At 41.5% G+C, this 13,508-nt stretch overlaps 1 protein-coding gene across 1 annotated transcript in view; it reads right to left on the bottom strand.

Moving 5' to 3' along the window:
- maml3 (mastermind-like transcriptional coactivator 3) overlaps positions 1-13,508 on the bottom strand; it is a 152,183-nt gene that overhangs the window by 73,109 nt on the left and 65,566 nt on the right. The window contains exons 2-3 of the mRNA XM_047365206.1: positions 7,925-8,653; positions 3,788-4,732 (exon numbers count right to left, since the gene is read on the bottom strand). Coding sequence (XP_047221162.1) covers positions 3,788-4,732; positions 7,925-8,653 — 1,674 coding nt within the window. The remainder of the gene's footprint in view (positions 1-3,787; positions 4,733-7,924; positions 8,654-13,508) is intronic.

Below are 13,508 nucleotides of genomic sequence, written 5' to 3'. Positions count from 1 at the left end.
ACAAGAAGGGACAGCGCAGACTGTACTTCCTGAGGAAGCTTAGGTCCTTTGGTGTTTGCAGCAAGATGCTGCATATCTTCTATAAGTCTGTTGTGGAAAGTGTGATCTCTTCTACCATCATCTGCTGGGGAAGCAGCATCAGAGCCAGGGACTTAAAAAAGCTCAACAAGCTGATAAAAAAGGCTGGCTCTGTTTTGGGGACTCCTCTGGAACCTCTGGAAATCATTGTGGAAAGACGGATTCTTCATAAAATGAAGAACATTATGGAGAACCCTGAGCATCCTCTTCATGAGACTGTCCTACAACAACAGATTGTCTTCAGTCAGAGGCTTCTTCAGATCTGCTGTAAGACGGAGCACTACAGGAGATCCTTCCTGCCCACAGCCATCAGCATCTACAACGACTCTTTGAGGAAACACTCATAATATGAGCTACAACAACATTTAATTTCCCTTTGGGATTAATAAAGTATTTTTGAATTGAATTGAATAAAACAATATACTGATATCATTGGACATCTCACAGAGCTTTGCTCAATCCATCATCTGAAAATGTAAAGAGTATGGCACAACTGCAAACCAACCAGGACATGCCTGTCCACCAAAACTGACAGTCTAAGCAAGTAAAGCAAGAATCAGAGAAGCACAGAAGAGGCACGTGGTAACTCTGGTCACAAGGGACCCAAAATTAATTTGTTGGCCTCCAGGCAAAAGGTATGTGTAGCAAAAAACTAATACTGCACATCACCCTGAAAATACCATTCCCAGATTGAAACTTAGTGTTGGCAGCGTCATGCTGTGGGCATGCTTGTCTTTATAAGGGACAGGGAAGATGGATGGAGCTGACCACAGAGAAATCCTGGAAGAAAACATGTTGGAGGCTGCCAGACTTGAACCCAGAGGTTGACGTTCACCTTCCAGCAGGACAACAACCATAAAGCACAGCCAACAATGCCTTTGAATGGTTTAGATCCAAGCAAATTCCACTCTTAATCTGGGTCAGGACTTGGAATTTGATCACAACAGGTACTGTCCTTAATTTCAATGAGCTTCAGCTATTTTCCAAAGAAGAATGAGCAGAAATGTCAGTCTCTGGATGTGCAAAGCTAAGTGAGTCATACTTAAAAAGGTAGACAGCAGGGCATTTTCATCCAGAAGAGGCCAAAAGTACCCTGGTTCGAATCCCACAGCCTGCCACTCTGGGTCCCTGAGCAAGACCCTAAGCCCCTGAATGCTCCCTGGGCGCCGCTCATTGGCAGCCCACTGCTCCCTTTAGGGATGGTTAAATGCAGAGGATAATTTCTCCATTGTGAGATCAATAAAGTCTGAATTATTATTATTATTATTGAACATCTTTAAATGTCCCAGTGCCATATTTTAATTTAAAGATGTTTTTAAGGGTGATATTCAATTCGTTTAAATCACTGTTAACTCCTAACCTGGGCTAAATAGATTTCATTTTGCATGTCAAACGCTCTGCATTGCTCAATCGTGTCTCTCTTTGCAGGGTCTTCATTTTCATTTGCTCCATCTTCCCTCTTCAATAAATCTTTTCCTTTCTGCACAAGCTTCTCTCTCTTCCAGGTCTTCAAATCTCCTCCACTCGCACAAATTAATCTCCTCCCCTACCTTCCTAAATCTATGAAACACACTCCAACATACATTTATACAGAGTTGCACTTAGATACACACACAGTCCTCCAGGCAGCACCCACAAAGACCTTATATTAATAAATCTGGTGCTTTATTGGTGCTGAGTGTCTCTGGCAGAGAGAGAGGCAGAGAGACAGAGGAAGAAGAGGAGAGGGAAGGGAAGGGAAAGGGAGGAGGAACAGGACAGGAGACGCAGAGATCACCAGAAGGGGAGGAGGAGGAGGTGACCAAGTGACTTTAGTCATATCATTCTCGCAAGGAAGCAAAAACAAGAGACAGGAAAGATAAAGAGCAACCCAGCAACAACGGGAATTACATGCACGGTTTCTATTAAGAGTTGGCAACCATTAGCTCTGGGGTAATGTGCAGCACCAGAACCACACAAAAAGAGGGAAGGTGTTAAAAATGAAAGGTACAGTCCACCCACAATGTAACAACATTGTTTGGAGCATTATTAGGATCACCTGACACCTGGCTGAACCACTAGAGTGTTCTGAGTGGGCTGCGCTGGGAAACAAACTGCCTGAGGTGGGCTTTTGGTAATGACAGCAGCTAGCTTGGCTTAGTGGTCCAATCTCAGCCATCAGTCAGCTGTGACAGATTGGGGATATGAGCTAAGCAGCCGTTTAGCTTTGGTGTTTGCTTGGTGTGTGAGTGCACGGGTTTGTGTGGACAAGGAGGAGGAACATGGGGGTGGGGGGGATCAGGGCTGCTAGCTTTGCAGAGGCATCAATACACTCTCGACAGGCCATTTTCCTATGCCTATTCCCAGTTCTGGCTTGTTGCTGGGGCAACTACCGCCATTTTAACTTCCCTGGCTGCATCTGAAAGAATTTTGTAAAACGGCAATCTGAAACATTTGCCGAGTTCAAAGTACCTCCTGTTTTTAGTGCTAAACCTGTAGCACTGGGCATTCTGAGCTCAAAACAGAGGCAAACGTATTGATTCACAAATCAATTAGTAATTTTTTTCCCCTCAAAGGACAAAGACTTGAAAAAGATTTCTACGTGTTTTTTTTTTTCATACCCATGTCAATGCAGATATTTAGCCTTTTTTGCTGCATTTTAATAATTTGTCTACAGTTTTATACTTCAGCCCAACAGTTGGCAATAATGTACTGGCTTGCCAACTGTTCATTAAAAAAAACCAATACCAAAACAAACAGGAAATCAAAGTCCAACACCACAAAATTGTACGCCATCTCTGCTTAGTCTGAATCCCAAAGATCCAATGTTTTTCCAGTCATTGAATACACCACACCTTGACGCTGACAGCAACACTTCTCAGTGTGGAAGTTTTTGCTCAGTCACCTGTTTTCAGTATCAGTAAGGTGTTTAAAAATTAAATCAGACAGAAACTGTTTAAAGAGGAAACTTAATTACCTAAAACATGTCAAGACATGTAAGGTTCATTCTGACTGCAAGAGAGTGAGAGAGAGCAAGACTTCAGCAGATAAATGGAAAGCTAAATGGAGTATAGTGAAGTTGTTCTGTTTTATCTTTAGTTATGGATGTAGAAGAATGCAATGATGCCTTTGCTTTAAAAGTGTAAAATCCTACTTTACCGCAAAAGGTCCCCCACACACACAGTTAGACATCCCTTCAGTTACTAATATAATTAGTTAATGACTAGGTGGATGTCAAGAACAAAATTTTTTTTAACACAGTTCTTGTGTCTTCTTATAGTTCTTAAGGAACAGTCCGAATAGTCTAAAATTTGTACATTCAGCTGCATAAAAACAGGAGATCAGACATTGGCCATAATATTCTGAACAATGCATCTGCAGTTCATAGGTCATGTCTTGTTTGTCTGTTATGTCTACTGACATTTGAACGGGAACTTTATGAGTATGTACTGAGTGAATACAGTTTACAGTAAAGTAGACCTGGGCAACCTTTGCAGGCTGGTATAGATGAGAAAATCTAAATCTCTTATGCTTTTAGGTGGGGTGGACTGGAAAACCATGTAATGTGTAAAACAAAAAAAGCAAATCCAACACTGGCCTATCCCAAAATTTACTGCAATCTTTGCTCTTCTATGAAACGGCTTAAAGAAAGTAACTAGCTATTAAATTACCAGCAGCATCCACACATCAACTGCATCAGAAGGCGATAAAGACCAAGCAGTTCCCTTACCTGGCCATGAGGCTGCATGGTGCTGTAGGGCATGTTCTGGTTCAACACCTTCTGTTTCATAATCAGCATCCTCTTGTGCTCCTCCCCCAGGTGAGCTGTCTGTCCGGGAATTGGCCCCTGTGTCTGCCCTGGCCCCTGTCCACCACCCCCAGCGCCCCCCATGTAGGGCGCCATCATGGGGTTCTTGACCTGGCTGTTCCCTGCCATGGGAGGAGTCATCCTCTGACCCATGTGGTCCACCCCGCTGGCGCTGAAGTGACTCAGTGGTTTGGTGTTGTTGTATGACAGCATGGCAGCTGTTTGCTGCTGTTGTTGTGACTGTTTGGACAGAGCATTCTGGTTTATGCTGTTTGGCTGCTGCTGTCCCATCATGCCCATGGGGTTGTGAGGGAGGTAGTTGTTCATGGGGGCTTTCGGCCCATTGTTAGGGGCCATCCCAGCCACCAGAGGGCCCTGTGGTGCATTAAAGGCTTGCGGTGGGTACATCATGGGGCTATTGGGCTTGTCTTGATTAAAGGGACCAGAATTGTAGGGACTGGTTGGGGCACCCACAGGGGACCAGTTGGCTGCTTGTTTTTGCTGGTGCTGCTTTTGGTGCATTAGCTTGGCATGGTGAGCATGCTGCTGGGCCATTGCTTTTAGCTGCTCTGCTGGAGAAAGTTCAGGTGTGACTGGGCCCACAGGCTGACCTCCAGGGCCAGTCCCGCCTGTGCCACCCCCTGACCCCGTCTGATTAACTGGGCCTGGGTTCATCATGTATCCATTCCCAGGCCTGGAGACTGCTTGAGTCTGAGCTTGGGTTGGAGTCTGAGGGGAGCGTGCTACGCAGTTGTGCAATGGTGAACCTGATGGCATAGCAACAGCTGGAGACTGTTGCAGGGGTTGCTGAGGAGGGGTTCCATTGGCAGTGGTTGCAAACTGCGGACCGGATGATGATGGTCGCACCTGAGGGTAAGAGACAAAACAGAAAAAAACGGTGTAGTGACTTTAAACACAACACTAGAAGTCAATAAAAGAGAGATTAATCTTGCAAACTCTTATTTTGATTTACTTAATACAAAACACCAAATAAATGTTCAATTTTGATTTTATGGGTACACATTTACTGTGCCTTGTTCTTAAAATTGTTTGGTACCATCTTGTCTGGTCAAAAGCATTTATTTACCATAGTCTGTTAAAACCAGCAAAGCCAGAAGCACTGATCAGAAGAAAGAATGCAGGATCAATAAAATCCTGTTTATCTAAAAAATACTTATGACTAAGATTTTTGTTTCCACATTTCAGTTTGCATTATCTGTTTGATCTACAGCAAATATCAAATTAAAATAAACCCCCAATTAGTTTCAATTTAATTTCATGGGTCAGGCCTTAAAATAGGGAAGAAAAACTTCCTATGATCAGCAACGCATGATATTTTACATCATGTTTTATTTTTTGGCAAAGCACGAACCAAAAATTCCCCAGAAGAGCCCTAAAAATCAAAGCATGCACTCACTGCTGCCATATGAATTAAGAGGTTAAGTAGCATTCAGTTCCTGCTAATAACAAGCATGTATTAATTGATTATCAGCAGACATGACCACTTCTAATTATGTTGAGGTTTCAGCAGTCTGCAGATTTGAATCATGAAACTGTGTCCAAGCTGGCAGGGGCATCAGCAGTAATCTCAGAGAAAATAATGCTGCTGCTCATCAGTTTTGGAAATAATGCACAAAAACACTGTAAAAAAACAAATAGATATCAGAGAACACACACTTCATAGCAACTGTAAAGCATGGCAATGGAGAGTTCATGATATGGGCTCATTTTGAAGTTATTTCTTATTTGTATTTTTATTTGTTTTTATCTGCTGAATGAAAATACAGGTCCTTCTCAAAATATTAGCATATTGTGATAAAGTTCATTATTTTCCATAATGTCATGATGAAAATTTAACATTCATATATTTTAGATTCATTGCACACTAACTGAAATATTTCAGGTCTTTTATTGTCTTAATACGGATGATTTTGGCATACAGCTCATGAAAACCCAAAATTCCTATCTCACAAAATTTGCATATTTCATCCGACCAATAAAAGAAAAGTGTTTTTAATACAAAAAATGTCAACCTTCAAATAATCATGTACAGTTATGCACTCAATACTTGGTCGGGAATCCTTTGGCAGAAATGACTGCTTCAATGTGGCGTGGCATGGAGGCAATCAGCCTGTGGCACTGCTGAGGTCTTATGGAGGCCCAGGATGCTTCGATAGCGGCCTTTAGCTCATCCAGAGTGTTGGGTCTTGAGTCTCTCAACGTTCTCTTCACAATATCCCACAGATTCTCTATGGGGTTCAGGTCAGGAGAGTTGGCAGGCCAATTGAGCACAGTGATACCATGGTCAGTAAACCATTTACCAGTGGTTTTGGCACTGTGAGCAGGTGCCAGGTCGTGCTGAAAAATGAAATCTTCATCTCCATAAAGCTTTTCAGCAGATGGAAGCATGAAGTGCTCCAAAATCTCCTGATAGCTAGCTGCATTGACCCTGCCCTTGATAAAACACAGTGGACCAACACCAGCAGCTGACACGGCACCCCAGACCATCACTGACTGTGGGTACTTGACACTGGACTTCTGAAATTTTGGCATTTCCTTCTCCCCAGTCTTCCTCCAGACTCTGGCACCTTGATTTCCGAATGACATGCAGAATTTGCTTTCATCGGAAAAAAGTACTTTGGACCACTGAGCAACAGTCCAGTGCTGCTTCTCTGTAGCCCAGGTCAGGCGCTTCTGCCGCTGTTTCTGGTTCAAAAGTGGCTTGACCTGGGGAATGCGGCACCTGTAGCCCATTTCCTGCACACGCCTGTGCACGGTGGCTCTGGATGTTTCTACTCCAGACTCAGTCCACTGCTTCCGCAGGTCCCCCAAGGTCTGGAATCGGCCCTTCTCCACAATCTTCCTCAGGGTCCGGTCACCTCTTCTCGTTGTGCAGCGTTTTCTGCCACACTTTTTCCTTCCCACAGACTTCCCACTGAGGTGCCTTGATACTTTTAAAGGCCTCAGGAATCTTTTGCAAGTGTTTAGAGTTAACTGGTTGATTCAGATGATTAGGTTCATAGCTCGTTTAAAGACCCTTTTAATGATATGCTAATTTTGTGAGATAGGAATTTTGGGTTTTCATGAGCTGTATGTCAAAATCATCCGTATTAAGACAATAAAAGACCTGAAATATTTCAGTTAGTGTGCAATGAATCTAAAATATATGAATGTTAAATTTTCATCATTACATTATGGAAAATAATGAACTTTATCACAATATGCTAATATTTTGAGAAGGACCTGTAGTTCACAAAATCTAATGATTATTCTTGATAATGAAGCAATAAAACTTAGATTTTCTATCAGCTCTAAACTACACAAACATTTTCCAAAGCAAGAGTGTACTTCATTGTAACAGTAGTAATCAGAGTAATTTGTATCTCGTGGTGCATGAATTATACGTATACTAGATTACCTTTTTCAACTTGTTTGCGGAGTTCCATACATGGTTTGTGGCAAACTAGAACTGGGAGTTTTTATGGCTTTCTTTCAACAATGGCTTCATTTTCGTCACTCTTGCGTTAATGTCAGAATTGTGGAGTATACTAATTCTGGAGATGTCAACAAAGATCCTGAAACTAAACTCTTGCTGGCTGCTTCTCTGATTAAACTCCCCTGGCTTGCCCAGTCACTCCAGGTGAACAGCCAGGTCTTGGTATTTCTGCAGTTGTGCCACACACTTTTCATTTTCCAATGACAGACTAAACAGTGACCTGTCCCTGATCTCTGACCTGTGTGTTGTGTTCCTTGTCCTCCATGAAGCTGTTTGTACAGTAATGCTCTCTCTATATAGCCATATTTATACAGAGGTTAAATTACAGACGGACTCTTTATTAATTAGGTACATTTTGAAGGAAATTGTTTACATTCGATTTTCGAGTTTATCGGTGTTTCATAGATTTATCAAGGAGCTAAAGACATGGATGCCACCCATTTCAGATTTTTCTTTGTTAAAAGATTTTAAAACCTTGCATAAATGTCCTTTCACTTCACAATTTACATGCTACTTTGTGTTTGTCTGTCACAAGCAGTCCTGCTGACAGTCTTTATACTGACCTGTGGTGAACCAATAGGAACCTGTGGGACACCCTGTGGAGGAGGAGGCAAGGATGCCGTTGTTCCCGCTCCAACACCAGGTGTTGTACTCCCAGCTGCTTCTTGTGGGGCTTCAGTCTGACTGTTCACTGGCCTGCCAAACTCTGCCTCTTTCTTGTCCTCAAAGTCCTCGTTGAAGAGGTCATGCATGTCGTCCTCTGGCACAGTGTTGGCCAGCTCGTCAATCAGCTCCTGCCATTCCTGGTCATTGAGGTTGATGTCAGAGAACAGTTTATTCTGGTTAGAGAGGGACTGGGGTTCATTGGACTCCATCCCTCCCCCGTCGTCCAGCGGCTCTTGTTTAAGGTCCTTGAGGAGGCCAAAGCTGTCCTCCAAGTCAACAGAGCTGCTCAGCTTCATGTCCGATAGGTGGCTGCCACCGTTCTTCCCCAGATCGTCGGACGCTCTGCTCGTATGGGTGCCATTGCCATTTGTAGTGTTGCCGGTAGATGTGTTGGGCCCACTGAGAATAGGCTTAATGTCCATTTGATGATGAAGAGGAGAAATGGGTGGCAAGTTATTGTTATTATTGTTCTTAGGTAGGCCCGTTAGTGAGTCCAAACCGCCGGGGCCCTCTTTTAGAACCCGCTTGGCTGTTGGCGAGTAGCTGCCGCCATCACAGATGCCGTTCTGGTCACCATTCAGGGGTGATTGTGCGCTGTCCAGTTTTCTTTTCACACTCTCCTGGAGCTGTAAGAAACACAGAAAAACACATCAAAACTGAACTTCTAGTTACAAATCAATAAAACAACAAGCTCTTCTCTCCTAACACCAGGAATCATCATCAGAAGCAAAAACAAATGTGCAGTAAAGACAGACCAGTTGTATTTTCAAGGCGATAATGGCCACACCAGTGGCTTCTTACATGGAGACGTGCATGTGTTTAGAAACACAAGTTATAAACGGGAAGACCTGTTTTCAATAGACAGAACGGAAAGATCAAAGCAACAGCTGCACTCTCCCCAGCATTAACATCAGCCAATAGGCAAATGAGCTGAAATCTGCAGCCCGTTCTTAGCCTCACTGTGGGCAGCCACCGCACCGCTCTAGCTCCACTGTGTCACTGCCTCGGCCAGAGCACAGACTAGATAACAACGGGGTGCTAACAAACCCTGGCTGGCGGTTAAGGTAATCACTGTCATAGACCTGGAGGAGGGAGAAGAGGAGGCACAGACAAACAGTAAACAAAATCCAAGACATCAAAAGAGACAGCGGAGACAAAGTAAAGGGTTCACGCCAACACGAGAACTTTTGAAGAACTTTCCAGTTTGCCTTTATCAACAGATGTGCTCCCTTAAAAGACACCTTTCAAATGTTAAAATCCAGTTAGCTTAGTAGGCTTAGCCTTATTCTCTATTCCTTACCACAGAGGACCAATTCCTTACCACAGAGGACTTAATGAGCTAATTACCTGTATTAGAAAGATTGGATTAGAACCAGCTCTTACCAGTAAACTCCCAAGGATTATTAATGTCATTTGATTTGTTTTTCTGTGTTTGATTTTCTGTATCACTGTAAAGTTTTTCCTCATATACAGCGCTTTGAGTGCCTTGTTGCTGAAAAGCGCTATATAAATAAACTTGACTTGACACTGAGACGGGTGTTTAACAGCTCTGCTGATGACATTACTGATATATAGTATGGAGCGTAGGTCAAATCAAGAAGGTATTAAACAGAAATGTTGGCCTACTGAAAGTATGTCCACTACTGTATATGCACTAACTACTTGGTCGGGCCTCTTTTTACATGAGTTACTGCATCAATGCAGTGTGGACATATAGAAAATCCGTTTGCAACTCAGTTTAGGTATTAAGGAAGCCCAAGTTGCTTTATTAGCAGCCTTCTTCAGCTCATCTGTATTTTTGGCTCTGCTGTCTTATCTTCCGTTTGTTGTGCACCTTCTTCTTCCACTCTTTTTGCTTCCACTCAAATGTCCATTGATATGGTGCATTACAGTTCTGTGAACACTTCTTTAGCAATGACCGTTTGTAGGTTTGCTCTCCTCATGGAGGGTTAATGTGTCTGATGATTAACCATCAGCAGTTTTTCACGTAACTGTTTAGGCCATGGCAATATTTCTGTAATTGAAAATGTTTTTTTTATTATTACATAATATTCATTTTTTCTAATTAAATGTATTTAGGATTTTCTTTAGCTCTAAGCCATAACCCTTAAAATCAACAGGAAAAATGATTACACTATAATTTACTCCGTGTGTAAAAAGTATCTTCCACTATTTTACCTTCTGATTAGACCTTTTAATGATTTACAAATCTTTTGAGAAACACCTTTAGTTCAACCCGGAGAACCTTTATGGATCAGTGATGAAATCCCTTCAAATACCAAAGTTATCTTTGCTGTCCTAGTCATTTCATTTGCAAAGTAACAACTACAGACAGGTAAACAACAGGGAGAATCACAAACTTGAAGGGAAAGAAAATGGGGTAAATAAGATAAGACATGATAATCTGTGCATTTTCATGAACTTAGTGTCAGTTTTATTCTTAATGAAGTTGAAACAACAGATGCATCTAATATGATGGTAAGGTGGGCCAGTGAGGTAGGACCTTATCTGTAAGGGGTTCCCAGGGCAAGCAAATTAAAGCCAATGTTTGATTAAGAATAAATGTGTTGAGAGCATAAAAGTTAAATATGCCTCTGTTTCCAATTTCTCTAAGATATGGTTTTATTTCATTTTGGTTAGGGCTGCACCATATTCAGAAAACAATATATATTATTGGGATGACATGACCATTTGTGAACCACACCTATTCCTCACTCTACCTGTTTTCTATCTTCACGATTAGAGATGCACATAATATAGCACATATTTTGTCATCGCACTATCACTATACACAATAGCAATATCAGCCATGCATTCAGCCTCTATGCCAGTAATATATATTTTATGATGTTTGCTGTTCAGTTATCATTAGCAAACTATAAATAAGTTGTTTCAATGCCAAAACAGCAGATTTAGCCAGAATTAATAAAACCTCGTTGTAGAGATGGATATAATGCATGTTTTTTTTTCCAGTAGTTGGACAGACTACTCTGACACCTATGTTTGCTATGAATCCCAAGCAGAAAGACATTACCACAGTTTAGCTAACTGTTTTTTTTAAATCGCATGTCATATCATCATCATCATCATCACAACATTCACAAACATTATCGCATTCTCCACCGCCCTAATGCAGTGCAGCCCTACCCATGATGCCCCCACCACTTTCCAAAATCGTAAGGGTTTTGGTGCCCAAGATCTATAATCAGGTGAGGACAGTACAAATTCATTTACTTGGCCAAATGTATTATTTGCATGCAGAGCATAAATGCATGCCACTTGAAATATTATAGCCAACCAAATGTTGCATGGAGGTGATGATTTGCAATTGTGATATTAGAGACAGATCATGCGATGCAACAAAAAATTGTTGTGCAGCACTAATTTCTGCAATACTACATATTTTAAACTGATTAGCAGGACTACATATTAAAGTAAAAACTATATAATAAGCAGGAAAAACACAACAGGACACAAATTGATCCCTTCACTGAAAAGATACTCCATTACTCCTTTTAAACCCAGCACACACACACACACACACACAGATAAAAGCTGAATCCCACAAACACATACACATTGATAACAGCCACTCAAGTCGTATCCATCATGCTCATCTACATTTGAAATAGGCAGCTGTAAAACAAAAGCGCTCAGAAGCTGGAAAATATTTTGTAAAATTCACACTCTCAGCTGTGATATGTGAAAGAGTCAAACACACACACACAGAGACACAGGAAGGTCTTCTGATACATGTATGTGTGCAAATACACACTTAGCTTTTTGTTATTCAGATAGAACAGCAGACTGAATATATTCAGATCGTATTCTGAGGTGGACCCATTCAAGCTGGCAGAAACACACACATACACGCCATAAAAAAACTATCCCTTTTCTTGATTTTTATGGTTTTCTGAAAGTGAATGGGAGTGGAAGAGTGATGCAGTGCTGCTGGAGGTGGTTTTCTTCTCATGATCCGCCCATTGATTGGCCGTTAGCCTAATTATCTTTATGAAATGATAAACGCTTTTAGTATTGACAGGAAAAACTCCAGCCTGTGAGCCGTGGAGTGATTAATCAGCATCAATGTTACGTGAATTTAAAGCTGCAACTAATATCTTTGCATTGAAAGCCCCAACTTATAAATGAAGCCTTTTGAAAATAACGATTCCTGTAATGTCAACCTGGTATGTGTTCTCCTTTTCCTTTTGATAGAGGAAATACTGTTCAACAACCATTCCCCTGTTAAACTCATTAAAGGCTGTCCCAAAATGAAATTAACTTTCAGGTGGAAAATACAACACTGAAATTAGTATCTGATTTGAAGCTTCCATTTTAGCAGTTAAATGGTTAAACCAGCTTTCACCAAGCTGCAAATAGTATTTTGAAAACAATTGATGCAAATGAGCTTGTGAAAGATAACAGCTGCATGCTGAGATTTTTCTTTAGAACTTTATCCAAAGCAGACTTCAAACAATTTCCTTTCTTGCCATGTATTCCAGTGTAATAAAAAAATGCATGTTAAATTGGTCTAAACCTGACACAATAAAGCGGGATCAAAAAGGCAGAACTTACGGTGTTCATTGTAACAACTGTGTTAAAATGGGGTATGCTACCTTAGCCTTGACCTCCCCATCATGTTTTTGTTCTGGTATTTTTTCTATCTTTTAAGGATCAAGTGATAATGTGGCAACTGAATTTCAAATCATTTAGTGTGCCAAAGTGGTCAAATAGGATCAGACAGTAGGTCATGCCGTCAGTTTTAAGCATTGACCATGTCCAGCTGTATGAAGTGGTTGGATGCGTAGCTAGAGATTAACTAATGTGTTATTCATTGGTTTCTTGCTGTGATGTTTGGTCACAGTTGTGTAGATTCTGTAGCAGTAGATTACATGTACATTGTACATAGCATGAGAGTTGGGGTGCTCATGCAAGGGACATTTTTGGTCATGTCAAAATCTTCGGCCGCTTGGCTTACCTGGTGATCTAATTTTATATGATGCAGTGTCCCTGAGCTTTTGTATTTTAGCCACTAAACATGCAGATCATGTGTGGGCATTAAGGGCAGTTAACTTATTTCTTTGGGGTGGATGTCCTAGCCTTTATTATATGGGTCAACCCCCCAGCCCCCTGTAATTTGTGCTTGTGTGTATTGAAAAAACTGTATTGCAAAATGTAAACGTATGAATACAGCTAACATCTGTAATTTTTTTACCCTTATGAGGGAGGTCCAGCGTTAATTAGGGGGGGTCACCCCTATAATTCGAACTGATCTGTGCACACGTGTGGATTTCTGGCTTGAGCTTTTGTGCTGCCACTGAAAACACCTATTGACGCTATTCCTTGTCCTGCTGAACACAGGTGTGTGTGTGTGTGTGTGTGTTTCAGGTTTTCCCTAAATGCCAGTGAGTCACGTTGATAATAACAGGCTTGCCTTTCAAAGCCCACCTATAAAAACTCCCACAATTATCCAGGTGGTGT

The sequence above is a fragment of the Girardinichthys multiradiatus genome, chromosome 5 (genome assembly GCF_021462225.1).
Source record: "Girardinichthys multiradiatus isolate DD_20200921_A chromosome 5, DD_fGirMul_XY1, whole genome shotgun sequence".
NCBI lineage: Eukaryota > Metazoa > Chordata > Actinopteri > Cyprinodontiformes > Goodeidae > Girardinichthys > Girardinichthys multiradiatus.
The sequence above is the reverse complement of the archived record's forward strand: the minus strand, read 5'-3'. Positions and strand labels throughout refer to the sequence as shown.